This window comes from Armigeres subalbatus, chromosome 3, assembly GCF_024139115.2.
Source record: "Armigeres subalbatus isolate Guangzhou_Male chromosome 3, GZ_Asu_2, whole genome shotgun sequence".
NCBI classification, from domain to species: domain Eukaryota; kingdom Metazoa; phylum Arthropoda; class Insecta; order Diptera; family Culicidae; genus Armigeres; species Armigeres subalbatus.
In genome coordinates, this window is record NC_085141.1 from 191,249,930 (window position 1) to 191,263,702 (window position 13,773).

General features: G+C 42.3%; 1 protein-coding gene across 1 annotated transcript in view; it reads left to right on the forward strand.

Annotated features, from left to right (window-relative positions):
• LOC134221057 (uncharacterized) overlaps positions 1-13,773 on the forward strand; it is a 54,231-nt gene that overhangs the window by 12,796 nt on the left and 27,662 nt on the right. Inside the window, exon 2 of the mRNA XM_062700236.1 lies at positions 10,725-10,918. Within this exon, the coding sequence (XP_062556220.1) occupies positions 10,770-10,918 (149 nt within the window). The 5' untranslated portion in view covers positions 10,725-10,769. The remainder of the gene's footprint in view (positions 1-10,724; positions 10,919-13,773) is intronic.

Below are 13,773 nucleotides of genomic sequence, written 5' to 3' on the forward strand. Positions count from 1 at the left end.
TCAGCTCTTAACTAATCTTGTGATGGCAATTGGTTCTTAGGTATTGCAGTAGTACATGGCATGTAGTTGGGTAATTGTGGTATTTTATATCACCCTCCCAGTTCAAATGACCAGCATTTTGCAGAGATTTTGGAAAACTGGTGTGAGTCGTTTATAGATCCTAGTAAATTTTATTTAATTGTTGGCTATTTTAATATCAATTGGTATGCCAATTCAAATTCGAATCATTCGAGGCGATTATTTGACTTTTGAAATTAAAACATAAATAAATGAATATACGCGTATTTCTCGGCACAGTAGAACTTTGATTGATCATGTTTACTCTAACTTCGCTTTTGTCACTAGTGTTACGAATTGCAAAAAAAAATCGTAAAAGTAATAATGAAAATCATTAGATACCTATCAGGTTCCGCGGAATAAATATTCGCAATGTTTAAAGAAAACTCGATGCGAATATATTCAGAGGAAAAATTATCAGCATCAAAACAACAGCTAAGAGTTACGGAAAGTATTAAAATCATTGTTATAACCTACTGGTCTTCGAAAGGTCAAGGGGGGGGGGATAATAAAAAATAAATATTAAAATGAAACAAAAAAATAAAAAAAAACTTCTCGGTTTTGTTAAAGAATGTTTTTAAAATCCTCAAAATTGTCCTGTATCGGCCTAACTTGTTAATATCGGAATAATCGGAATACCGGGAAGGTCATTCCTGCGAAACCGCTTTGAACTTGGTGTTGGCTAGGTAGAAAGAAAGCATAGAGCGTAAAAATACGATTGTTGCTATGTTCTTGGATCTGAAACGCGCTTTTGAGACAGTTTCTAGGCCCTTACTGTTGAAAAATATACTACCCAAGATCGCATATTTTTCCCATATGGAAATCTAGCAAGGATGGTACTGATATGCGATCATAGGCAGTATGAAGCGCTTTGGAATTTGGGTTCCGCATACAGTTGGTTCGAAAGCTATTTGTATGACAGAACTCAACGAACTGCTTTTAATTATTATGTATCTTGTCTCGTGGAGAACACCCTCGGAGTGCCACAGGGAAGTGTTTTATGACCCCTTTTTTATTATGTATATAAATGACATGCGACGAGTTTTACGTTTTGCATTTCTCGTACAACAAAATTGTACCGAAAAGCTTCACGATCGACTCAGCTCGATGAGCTGAGGTGATGTCAGTATGTATATGTGTGTGTATGTGTGAGTTTTTTTTTTCTATTGGGGCTATCACTCAGGGAGTGGGGTTGACGCGGTAGGCAGAGGGCCAGACCGCCGATCTAGCCTACTCCAATTAACCGATTTCCCGTGCACTGCGCCTTTTAGTTTCTTGTTAACCGATGAGCCATATATCTCACGCCTTGGATAGTCCCCGGTGGTGGATCAATCATACTCCGACGAGAAGTTCCCCGACGTCGGAAGCTCCCCCGTAACCGACGACCCGTCTCAACGGGTGACCGGACGACTGCCGAGGTCAACCCAAGGATTCCGGGTGGAGATAACTTCCGGTTTAATTGTGCCCCGACGACCCGGAGCCGGTGCATTCGCATGCCACGATCTACTCAGCTTGTCCCCGGCGGTGGGCCTAGCCTACTCCGATAACCTAGTTTCGATTGCCTTGAGCAATTTAGCTCTTGCCTTATTTATTCAGCCATTTAGCCCTCGCCTCGGTCACGATCGCTAACGACTCAGATAGTCCCCGACGGCGGATCTAACCTACTCCGACGAGAAGTTCCCCGAAAGCGGGAGCTCCTCCAAAACCGGCCCATTCGTCACGTTCTGCGGCTACGCGCGGTAGCTGGCGCTGGCGTTCCCATTCATTATCGACATATATGTTTACGACTTCCGCGGCGGAGTACTCATGGTCCGCTATCCGTAAACGCTGCTTGCTGCAGCTCTATTCGCCAACTTCGTTGTAGGATGTCGGCTATCCTGCACGTCGCTCTTGTGACCGCTCTTCACTGTTCTGGGTTCTGGTACATTTTTCTGACGATGTTATCGGGGGGAAGTGTCCGTTCCGCATGCTTTCAACATCGCACGCCTCTCCGTTTCGAACCGGGGACATGTGAACAGGATGTGTTCAGCCGTCTGGGCATTGCGGACAGGCGGGAGAAGCCGCGTGTCCGTTCCTGTGTAAGTACCACTTGAAGCATCCGTGGCCTGTTAAGAACTGGGTCAAGCCAAAGTTTAGCTCTCCATGAGGTCTGCTTATCCATGCCGACACACTTGGGACTAGGCGATGGGTCCACCTTCCCTTAGCCGAGTTGTCCCATTCTCCCTGCCATTTGACTACCGTTGCTGCCTTGATATTCCTTCGAGTGTTATTGGTGCCCCTAAGGGCGTAGCACTCCTCGTCTTCCTCCACCACCAGTTTGATAGGCATCATGCCCGCGAGTACACGCTGCTTCGCGAGATACGCTGATGACTATCAGGCACATTAGCCTATGAGTACTCATCAGCTTTCGCACGTTGCAGTATTGAAACCGCCACGCCTGCCAGCAGCCTGCGCTTGCTGGAGCACACCCTAGAGCTGTTCGCCATCATCCTCGATAGTGCCGCTATCGCCGTCGACGTTACTTTTAAAGCTCAACTTATCATCGAACATCACCCCTAATTGTTTCAGAGATCTCTTGGAGGAGATGTCGCAGCCGCCGACTCTAATTGTCGTCTCTTGAACCGATTTCCGGTTGTTAACAACGTTCATCTCCATTTTATGCTGGAGCTTCTTGCTGCTCAACCATTCCTTCACTAGACTGATAGAATAGGCTGCAATAAAAAAAAAATACAGATCCGAATCCAGTGACAATCCTACGTCGCGAGTGTGCCTAAAGTCGGCAATAATGACCAGCATGGAAAAGGCCGCAACGACACGGTTAAGTCTGTTTCTTAGAAATAAAATGTGCAAGTACCCTAAACTAAACTCCATTCATTAGACCAACAAAAGTTTCCTTAAATAAAGTGTTAGATTGCATGATTCTTCAAATTCAAGTAGTTTTGCTAAATTATTTTTGGTCAGTCGCCAGATGCGCAGCCTATGCGGTGGCAAAATGGGGTGCGCGCCTTACCGTCACGGCTGCTTGATGACGACTGACAACTTGTTCTTCTCGGGGGCATTCCTTCAACGTTATCCGGATTAAATTGCAACCGAACAATGCAATGATCATTGGATACATGACATGGACAAACGGACACAATGGACTCACGATCAGATGGACTGGCAACGATAACAATAATGAATAATGAAAATCTAAAAATAGATTCTGTGTGGATTCAGTACAGCAGAATATCACAGTAGATCTCGGCACAGTAGCGGTTAAGAAACACAGAGTACCTACCAAATAAAGAAAGGGATAAAAAACCCTATTTCAAAATTGTATCTTGTTCGCCGAAAACCATGGTAAGTGGTAAGTCAGTCCACCTAATTGATTGGGATTTATTCAGAGATCGCCCTTCAGAAACGACCCTGTACAGCTTTGTGAGCCTTTGTATGGCACCTAAAACTCCTATAGAGCAGTGGTGCTCAACAGCTTCAGCAGCCAGAAGTTGCTAAGACTAGAAGGTTAACAATCTACTCACGATGACGAAAAGTTCTATCAAGCTAAAGACTTGAAAGATTTGGTTGAACACTTGAATGAAGATTTGCATTATGTAAGTAGATGGTTAAAGTACAAACAAATAAAATTGAATATTAGTACTTAAAACAAAGCACATGATTATTTCGCGTAATCGTTCAACTGATAATGTCTCGGTGAAAATTGATAACGAGACACTTGATCGCGTACGGGAAATTATTTTTTCTACAAAAAAACAAATTTCAAAATGATACATATGAAATTTGCTTATTAAATTATCTTTCTTAGAACTAACTATCTAGCTTAACATAATTCTTATTTCTTATTGGCATTACACCCATCACTGGGACATTGCCGCTCGCTGCTCAGTGTCCATTCAGCACTTCCACAGTCATTAACCGCGAGGTTTCTAGGCCAAGTTACCATTTTTGCATTCGTATATCATGAGGTGAACACGACGATACTTTTATGCCCAGGGAGGTCGAGACAATTTCCAAACCGAAAATTGCCTAGACCGGCACCGGGAATCGAACCCATGGTATGGTCTTGCTGGCGGCGCATTTTACCATCTCATCTTATTTTTTAAAGGTGTATTTCGGTGCCTGCACATATCAAACGTGCAACTACATTATTACAGTTCAAGAGACTTTGTGTTTCACACGTAAAAGCCGCCTTCAAGCAGCTGCTTAGTTGACTTTTTGTAATTCAATAATTTTTGTATCTTGACGAACTTTGTCCTACGGATTTTTTGAGTGGACAATCGTATTTTTTTTATTTATTGACGCACTGATAAACTATTTTTCTCGCCTTTTTTTATTGGCATAATTGTAATTTAAACTTGTGAAGTCTACAAAATTTTTGAGTCTCGCGCGCACAAAGCAGATATGAATGATTTTTAAAAATTTATGTACAGATTTGCGCATTTCCGACTGTTTGAATGATTCTTCGGATTAGTAATTGGCTATTTGATAGAGTTTTGTTCCCGCGGTTGATACCGAAACTTTTGATATTGACGGAACAGTAACACAAGTTTTAGTTTTGTTGACGACTTAGAATATCAAGTTTTATTGATGCTTACGAGTGTTGAACGTTACGTGGTATTGTAAAAACATGAAACGCGATTCTTGGTGGAACTGTAAATCTGTGCGAGAGGTATCACAAATTTTGCATTTTTGCATATACTCGAAGTATCACTACCGATGCTTATGAGAATTTGGAAATGAACAACAGTTAATTAACATTTTTTGTAGGATAGTAATGGAAAGTTATATAATTCATATCTGTGACGGTAATCATATCGTTTTAGTTTTTTGTCAATCTGATTAAATTTTTATTACATAAAATTCAATTAATTATGACTGAAATGAAAACTTTCTTTAAAAAAATTCCTAAATAATGCCAAACTTCCATAAATTAGTACTTCTAAAAGGACAAATTTCAATTATATTAGAAGAATATTCCATTAAGAAATCAAAAGGTTCCATTGAAAATAAGTACTAAACTTCCATAAATAAATAAATTTTAATTTATAAACAATACACAATTTTCCGCAAAAAAAAACTTTTCACAAAAAAATCAATCAAGAGCAATTAAAAAAAAACGAAAATTCCAATAAAGAAATATAAAAACAATAAAACTGAGCATTTTTTCCATAGATGACTTTTTCTTTGAAAGCGTATATTGATCATGGAAAATTTAATCAATTTTATTGCTTTTTGTATTTTTTTATGGAGATTTTTAGGAGCCAGATAAAAAACAGGTTGTAGAAGACACATGAGAATACCATCTCCTAAATTCGACTCTGTTTCATTTTCTATCACCAACATAATAGATAAATATAAAATCACATTAAATGAATCATACGCTGAAAAGCCTGAAGCTCAAAGCAAAATCGGCGTATTTTTCTATTTATTTTTTGCTAGTTCTCTCTTTCCTTCTCAGGATATTAAATGCATTAATGTACCACCGCCAACTCCTACAAATTTTACCGTGCATGGTTTTCTTTTGATTTCGTCCTTCTTTTATGTTTTTGTGCATACATACCATCTACGACGTCGTCCACAACAGGCTAGTAGTGCCGAAAGGCGACAGAGAAAATGCGAATAACCGTAAAAACACGTTAACAGGACTGGAACTGAAACTAAATCATGAGCAGAAGGTTTAGGAGGAACGAAATTGAAAAAAGAAAAAACAAAATGAATCGAGTAAGAAGCCCGCGATGAAGTGAATTTTTCTTTGTCAAAAATATGGAACCCACATGAACTACACACTATCAATAGACACCAGGGCATATATTTGAGACTCGAGATAGGAACTAAATCGATTCGGAGGAGGACCAGTTTTAATTGCCTTCATCGGATTGGATATATGGCTCTGATTGGATATGCCGATGGAGTGCGGTGTTTTAGACATTCAAAAATGGGCTGAACTCAGCCAAAATAATAAAAGCAGTATGGGCCATATGTTGCATAGAATATTTTCGCGAGTTTAGTGTCGTCGAAAGCAATGTTTCAAAGTAATTTAATTGCTTGTTTTACTCTGTCCGTAATTCAGACACGATAAAAATGCAAAATTCACTGAAGTGTACATTATGCAGACATCAATAGACATAAATAGAAATGACAAGACCTACCAGTGAGATTTCTTAGCTTGAGTCTAATAACCCCTATCCGCCAGCCTAAATCTCATTGGAGTGCAAGAAAAAGCGTTCAATAATCTTAAGGCAATAACAACCCCAAGACGATAGCGGATATTTCTATCGACGCACCTTTATCGTATTATTTTCTTGCCGGTGGCTTCCTCCTTTTCACGGGCAATACTTTGTTGGCAATTGTCAATTTCGATATAACCAAATTAGCGCAGAGATGATTTCCATAGAATTTAGCCTTTGCTTTTAACCTGATACCTAGCAGCCAACCAACGCAACGATGGATTTCGCTACTTGACTCGTGGATAGCGTAATCCACAATGTAAAAAATATAGCAGATTGAACAAATGTTTTTGGACCAAGGTGACCAGAAGTGCTTTTGATCATTCGAAATCGTTTTAAATATTGCATTCGAAACTGGTGACCCTGGACATAGTATTATCAAATTTTACACACGATCTACTGTACATTGAGTATAATGAAAGAAAAACACAGTAAAGACAAATTCGTCTCCTCTTAGAAGCATTAGGCAGTGTGGAGTAAAAAAAGCTCCCTGTAATACGATACTGTTGATAATTTATTTTCCGAGCCGACCAAGCGACAGCGATAAAATATCATCCGTCCAACCACCGTGGTAGCCAGATTGGGTGCTTCCATTATTTGTTATGGTAATGTTCAAAAACCAAAAACTACCACGGTTTGTGACCAAACTGGCATTATGCTTTTCATTTGAATTGTTTGATGTATGTTTGATTTTATTATAATATTTGATGCTCTAATTTGCATTCACACCTCAAATACCCAGGACATCCCTACAATAACTCAGTTGTGAGTCTCTTTAGCCGTGACTCTTAACTCCACCATTATTGTGCTTTTCCTACCAGCAGCCAACCCAGCAGCATCATCGAACGAGGAACTGCTGAATATGTCCAGTCCACCGTGACAGGCACTGTCCACGCTTGATGACTTATTGTCTCCCGTGCTGTTGACGTATTATGATTTCAATCTTTCTCCTCGGAAAAGTAAATCCGACTCCGCGCGCCGTGTGTAGCAATCGTTCGAACAGCTGCCCACCTTATGTATGGTGATCGCTCATCAGCCGTTCGACGGGAGAAACCGCGGCCGGTGGCACATGTTTTATGCTATTGAACATGGACCTCACTCGCCCTGCTGCCTGGAATATATGAGGTGGACAACGGGGTCACGGCGTTAGGTGAACTTTAGGTTCGTAAATTGATTGATTGACACTGCGGAAAATTAGCTTCAACAAGTAGTTCGTTATTATAATAATGATCCTATCGGACAGCTAGTGAGTGTGATTTTTTTCCTTCCTGTTTAGTAGTTCACAAGCACAAAATAGATTGTTTTTGTAATTTAAAAAACGAAGAATAATCCTCTCAGCAGTTATGGTGCTTTTCTCGTGAACAGTATTTATATGAGAAACCGATGTACGATCTCACAGAGTTTTATATTTTGTGACCTGTATTTGTAAATTTGTCATTAGGGTTGTGAATTTCGAGATTGGGCAATCAGAAAACAAATTTTTGAAAATTTATTTGGAAATAAAAACCATAACTTTAGAACTGCATTTAAATCCGATTTAAAGCGATGAAGCCAAAGAATGAAACAAAATCTTCACTTTTTTTTTTTTTTAATATTGGAATAAATTCAAATAATTTGTTTATTTTTTAGTTTAGGCTTTTTGTTTTTGATTGATTCTACATTTTCCATGTTAGACAACCATGCGTCTCCACGCACGTATTGTCTATGCAAGAACAGTTATGTAGGGTTTTTCAGTTGGCAAAGGAATTTTCTCGCGAGTGACAAATACCGAAACACTGGCTCGATGATGCCATGAATCAAAACTTCAGGAAATTCACAATGAAGTAAAATTTGTGTCCGCGAATAAATTTAACTCAAAATTAAATACAGCGGGAACCAGTGCTTGACAGCCGAAATCTCTGGAAGAAGAATCGACAGAAAATAGTAGTATACATGAAAAGCCACATATCTCACTACCCCGCTCCAACAGCGCCGAAAACAGCAGCTGCAACCAGACCCCCATCACCCCTTGCGCATAATGCCATTGCTGAGCTTTTTGCTGAACATCGTACAAAAATGGGCCAAGTCAAAAGAATAGTATTTCCATGTGAAGTTTCTCTACGCATATCAACGAACCCCGCTGGAAAGGATTTCCTGGTGGGGAAATGAAATGTAGGTGGAGCCCAGACTGGGAAAAATTGAACATTGAACGGAAAATTGAACAGCGTCAGCAGAACATCTCCGTGCAAAACAAATTTCTTATCAACAGCACCAATGTCCAAGGCAGCAATATAAAAAATAACATCATCAATTAGACGAATGTCAAACGAACCACCGAAATGGTTAAACGACGCAGTAATAGCAACAGCAAACCAAATGACAAGTAACTGGTACTTATGGCCAAAAGTTATTTTCCCGATTTTCAATAACAATTGAACAACCGATTGTGGCTCTTTCAGCTCCTGCTGCAAAATCTTTCATCAACTATAAGAAGGGTGAAACCATCAATCCAACTAAAAAATAACAAATAAATAGAACCACAACCACCTTACGCTAATACTCAATAGAATCAAAAACAATAACAAGAGCATCACCAGTATCATCATCATCATCAGCAGCAACTACAGCAACAAGAACAACCATCAAATCCTGACGACCAATGAGACCACCCATTATTCGATTGACGCATCAATCTACGGAAGGTGACGAGACGCGACCCTATGACCATAAGGTCCGAAGTTCACGTAGCGGTTTTTTAAGCTGCGTGCACGCCGCGTCCACGCAAGGTACCCAGCATCAAATGGATTTTATGCACACATTTACGTGTGCAAGACTACATTTGATGCTGGGTAACTTGCGTGGACGTGGCGTGCACGCAGTTTTATAAAACGCTACGTGGGCATCGGCCCTAAGGGTAGTTCGGTTGTATCTTGCGTACATGACCAGCCCCCAAATGTATTCATCGATGAAATGACGCCAACCAGCATCACACCTCAACGACCCAACAACTATGAGTACGAGGAAGTCTTCGAATGCCATTCAGCAGATTATCAAATAATCAAACAAAGACTAAATAGTATTTATTGGCAGTCAATTTTAAGGAATGAAGGAAATGTCGAAACTGCTGCATACACTTTTAAGGAAACTAATTAAACAAGAAATTCCACTAAATAAAATAAGCCGACAAAGAAATAAAAGAAAATTCAATCTGGTACAGTAAACGTTCGCAAACTGGGCGCTCTTTAATTGGGCTGTCTTTTAACTGGGCGTTTGCAGCAGTTAACTGTCAAAAAATATACAAGGCAGTCAATTTAATTTAACTGATTCTCGACTAACATACAACTTGGGCGTAAGCCAATTTTTATATTTATTCAGCTATTTCAAACAAAGTTGAAGATCGAAAAATTATATTCAGAAAAATATGGAAGCACTGTTAAAATTAACTTCCCGTCGAAAAGTAGAGTAGTTTACGATTGCGGCCAAATTGGCAATAAGACGGTTCAATTACTACTTATTGTCGATCCGGAACAAAGTTAGTACGTTTTTTATACCGTCGGAGGAGATAATCGGTCAAATGGGGGTGAAAATGAGTCACTGTTTTAACTACATAGAATGCTTGTAGAATAGATTTAATGAATCTCAGGACAAGAAAATTGAATTATAAGAGACCTTTCTGAACGATTTTGTTATCCGAACTCTAGAGTGTCGGTGAGGGCGCTGAGCGATTATCACTCCCCAGACCCATTGTCACCCCTGACGACAGTATCCAACAATTTTCATATTTTAAGTTACGTAAATTTGGTTACAAACCAGTGACATAAGTAATTGAATGAATTATCTTAAAACATTCCTGCATGATGATGACTACATTCCTCAATGCACTAAACTGTTCAAGGTAGTTTATGTTGGGCGTGTCTTGTACATAACCCTTCAGATTCTTAAGGTTTGCATTTGGATAGATTAGATGATCCATGAAATTCGTTTCGACTGCAGTCATATGTTTCTTAAATTTTTACGTAGTACCAAATAAGTGATCCGCTTAATTACGAAATGGTTAAATAGTTCGAACAGGACAAAGGACTTTTTCATTTCTTTATCTCAATTATTTTTGTTCAATTATTGTGTGAACAACTTTTTCAGTAGAAGTATTTTATGTACAAGAAACACAAACCATCAATTACATATAATTAGAATTCAGCTTACCCAAATCATTAGCAAGTTTTGTTTCTATATTTGTATAACTCGGTGCTGAAGCAAATTGCATGCAACGCGATGGTGTATTTTAATTGAAATCGCTATCCGAGTAGCACGGCTCTGTGCCTAATTCTATTTCTCTACGTATTTAATTTAGGTTTGCAAAGTTCGACAACAAGTGTAAGATCTTTGCCATATTTTTTTCATCTCTTGTACACAGCCATGACCGCATCTAATTAAGCGATTTGCTTGTTCATTTACTCGCAGATTCATACCGCCACTAGCTAGTCAACAATCACCATCAGGGCCAGGATGTTGTGCCGTAGGATGCGTTTAACCGAGCGCCATCTTCAGCCTCCACGCGAACCTAGTGAAGGCCCAATCGTTCGTCCTTGCACTGCGCGCAAATTGGAGGGGAGCGACAGGGATTCCTCACTGTTCTCGGCTGGACATCATGGGAGGTAAAGATATTAAAGTTCACATCATCAACGCTCGCTTGCCGAGACATTTATAGTGTTGTTGCGGCTGCTGCTGGTTGGCTGGCCTGACCGTTGCTGTTGATAGATATTTAATTTATGTATAGCACAGACGCCCGCGCTTTGTTGCTTCTGGTTAGGTCCGTACATGCTGCTACTCTCTGTCAGCGAGCAACACTTTTGATAGCAAAAATGTTTTACGATTATGACAGCGAATAAAATATTTTGATTAACATTTTAATGACCGCCGCTCGTCGATGGTGGCTGTAGTTGCAGACAGTTGCACCCCAAAAACTTGATTTCTCACTATAAAAATGGAACAGAAGATAACAGCAAAACCTCACTGGTGGAAACGAATTGCACTAATGATGATAGAGAAATGCAATAGTAAATGATTGAATACAATTTGAGTCATCAGCAAATATATAACAGTTTGCAAATTCCGCTCAAATATATTGGGATTCGTTCATTATAAAACATCCGAGCAAAACACTGATACCAAAGAAGTGAACGTTCGAACTAGCTAAGAGTGTTGTAACTGTTTACAGTTTTAAGAAGAAAATCAATATCCCATAACTCACGGACGACGAAAACCAAGCGCGAGTTGAAACTTATCGAACTCAAAGACCTCATGCACATTTCGACGCTAGCTTGTTTCCATCATTGTATGATTTTTCCTTGGATCAAAACAGTAAATTGATGATCATTTTATTTCTCGTACGTGTAACGTTTACGGGCAGCAGGGACTATGTTCAATGGCTGGATGATCCCTCTCCAGGCCATCTGCGAGTTGTGGGGCTTGCCTAGGATGTGGTGGGGTTTGTTTGACAGTGGGCCCTGTTAAACTCTTATAAACAGCTGCATGTATCCGCAAGTAGGAACGACAAAAGCGACCGTGTGCCGCTCAAAGTGCACAAGCCCATGTCCTGGTGTCAGGGGCAGCAGGGACTTTGTCCAAGGGCTTGACGACCCCTCCCCATGAACCGCAAACGCGATGGGCTCTCGGCCTTCGAGGTGGCGACGGAACAGCTGGACGCCATCATCGACTTTGCGTCATCGAAGCATAATATCAGTAAGGACCTCAAGAGGAGCTTGCAGAAACTTCGAAAGTCGATGTTGGACGCCAAGCTGGAAACGGCGGTCGGGACGGCCAAGTTCGAACCCGTGAAATCCATGGAGTCGAGGTCTACCCAGACTGAGGCCCAAGAATTCGCGGATTTGGGCAAGGTCGAATCGACCGAGGGCGTGCCAGCGAAGACGGTGGTGCCAAAGTCTACCCAGACTGAGGCTCAAGTATTCGCAGGCACGTCAGGGGTGGCGGCTCGAGGGGAGCGGGCACAAAAACGGGGAGACAGTCTCAGGGATGAGCTCCCTGGGGCCGCTCCAAAACGCGGAGGGTTACTACCCCGAACAAGGGTAGTGGGGCTGGGAAGCTGAACCCCGGCCAGGTACCTCCAAAACCGGGGGAGGAAGGACCTGGAAAGGTCCGTCCACCCAGGAAAGACGGTGGTTAGGGGTTACGGCAGGCTGAGAGCTCTCAGCCGCCCCAGACCAGGGAAATAGAGGGGGATGACGCCTCCTGGACCCTGGTCAAGAACAAGAGGAAACCGAAGACGTCAAGGGCCGAAAAGAAGGCCCAGGCGAATGAGGGTAGCAAGAAGTCTAGGGTAGGCGCCAATCGCTCCAGGGGCGATGCCCTAGTCATCAAAACGGACGAGGCTAAGTACTCGGACGTCTTGAAGGCGATGAGGAGTGACGTCAAGCACGGTGAACTCGGCGCCGACGTACGTCGAATAAGACGTACTCGGATGGGCGAGATGATCCTCGAGCTAAAGCGGGGCGTCTCGCAAAAGGGCGCCGCCTACAAGAAGTTGGCGGAGGAAGTCCTAGGCGAGACGGTCAAGGTGAGGGCACTCACGACGGAGGTGAATCTACGGGTTAAAGACCTGGACGAGATCACCGTAGTCGAAGAGCTCGTCACGGCACTGCGGCGACAGTGCGAAGTGAAGGCGTCCACCGCAACCGTTCGGCTACGGAAAGGTCCGGCAGGGACACAGGTAGCATTGGTTCGGCTACCTGCAGCGGACGCCTCCAAGGTAGTCAAGTTAGGGAGCGTCAAGGTGGGGTGGTCGGTATGCCCTGTGGGCATATATGAGCAACCAGAAGTTTGCTTCAAGTGCCTGGAACCGGGGCACAAGCAATGGGACTGCAAAGGCCCTGACAGAAGCAAGCTCTGTCGACGCTGCGGATTGGAGGGACATAAGGCACAATGTTGCACGAACCCTCCCAACTGTTTGATCTGTTCCAGCAAAGCTGCGAATAGCAAGCACCCCATGGGGGGTTCGAAGTGCCCGGCGTTTAAGCGTGCTGCAAAATCACAGTGCAGGTAACGCAGCTAAACCTGAACCACTGTGATGCAGCCCAGCAACTGCTGAGTCAGACAGTTGCTGAATGGGGGACGGATATCGCCATCATAGTGGATCCTTACCGGGTACCCGCCAGGAACGGTAATTGGGTCACCGATGGGTCTAAAATGGCGGCGATATGGACAACGGGGAAATACCCAGTCCAAGAGTTGGTGTCTTCGACACACGAGGGCTTCGTCATTGCCAAAGTCAACGGGGTCTTCTTCTGCAGCTGCTATGCGCCTCCTCGATGGTCGATCGAGCAGTTCGGTCGAATGCTAGATTGTTTGACGGCTAACTTGATGGGGCGTAGGCCGGTGGTGATAGCGGGGGACTTCAACGCTTGGGCCGTGGTGGAATCACTGGCCATGTTGGATGTGGACTTGGCCAATGTCGGTACCAAAAGTACCTACAGCTGGAACGGTGCCGAGTTGA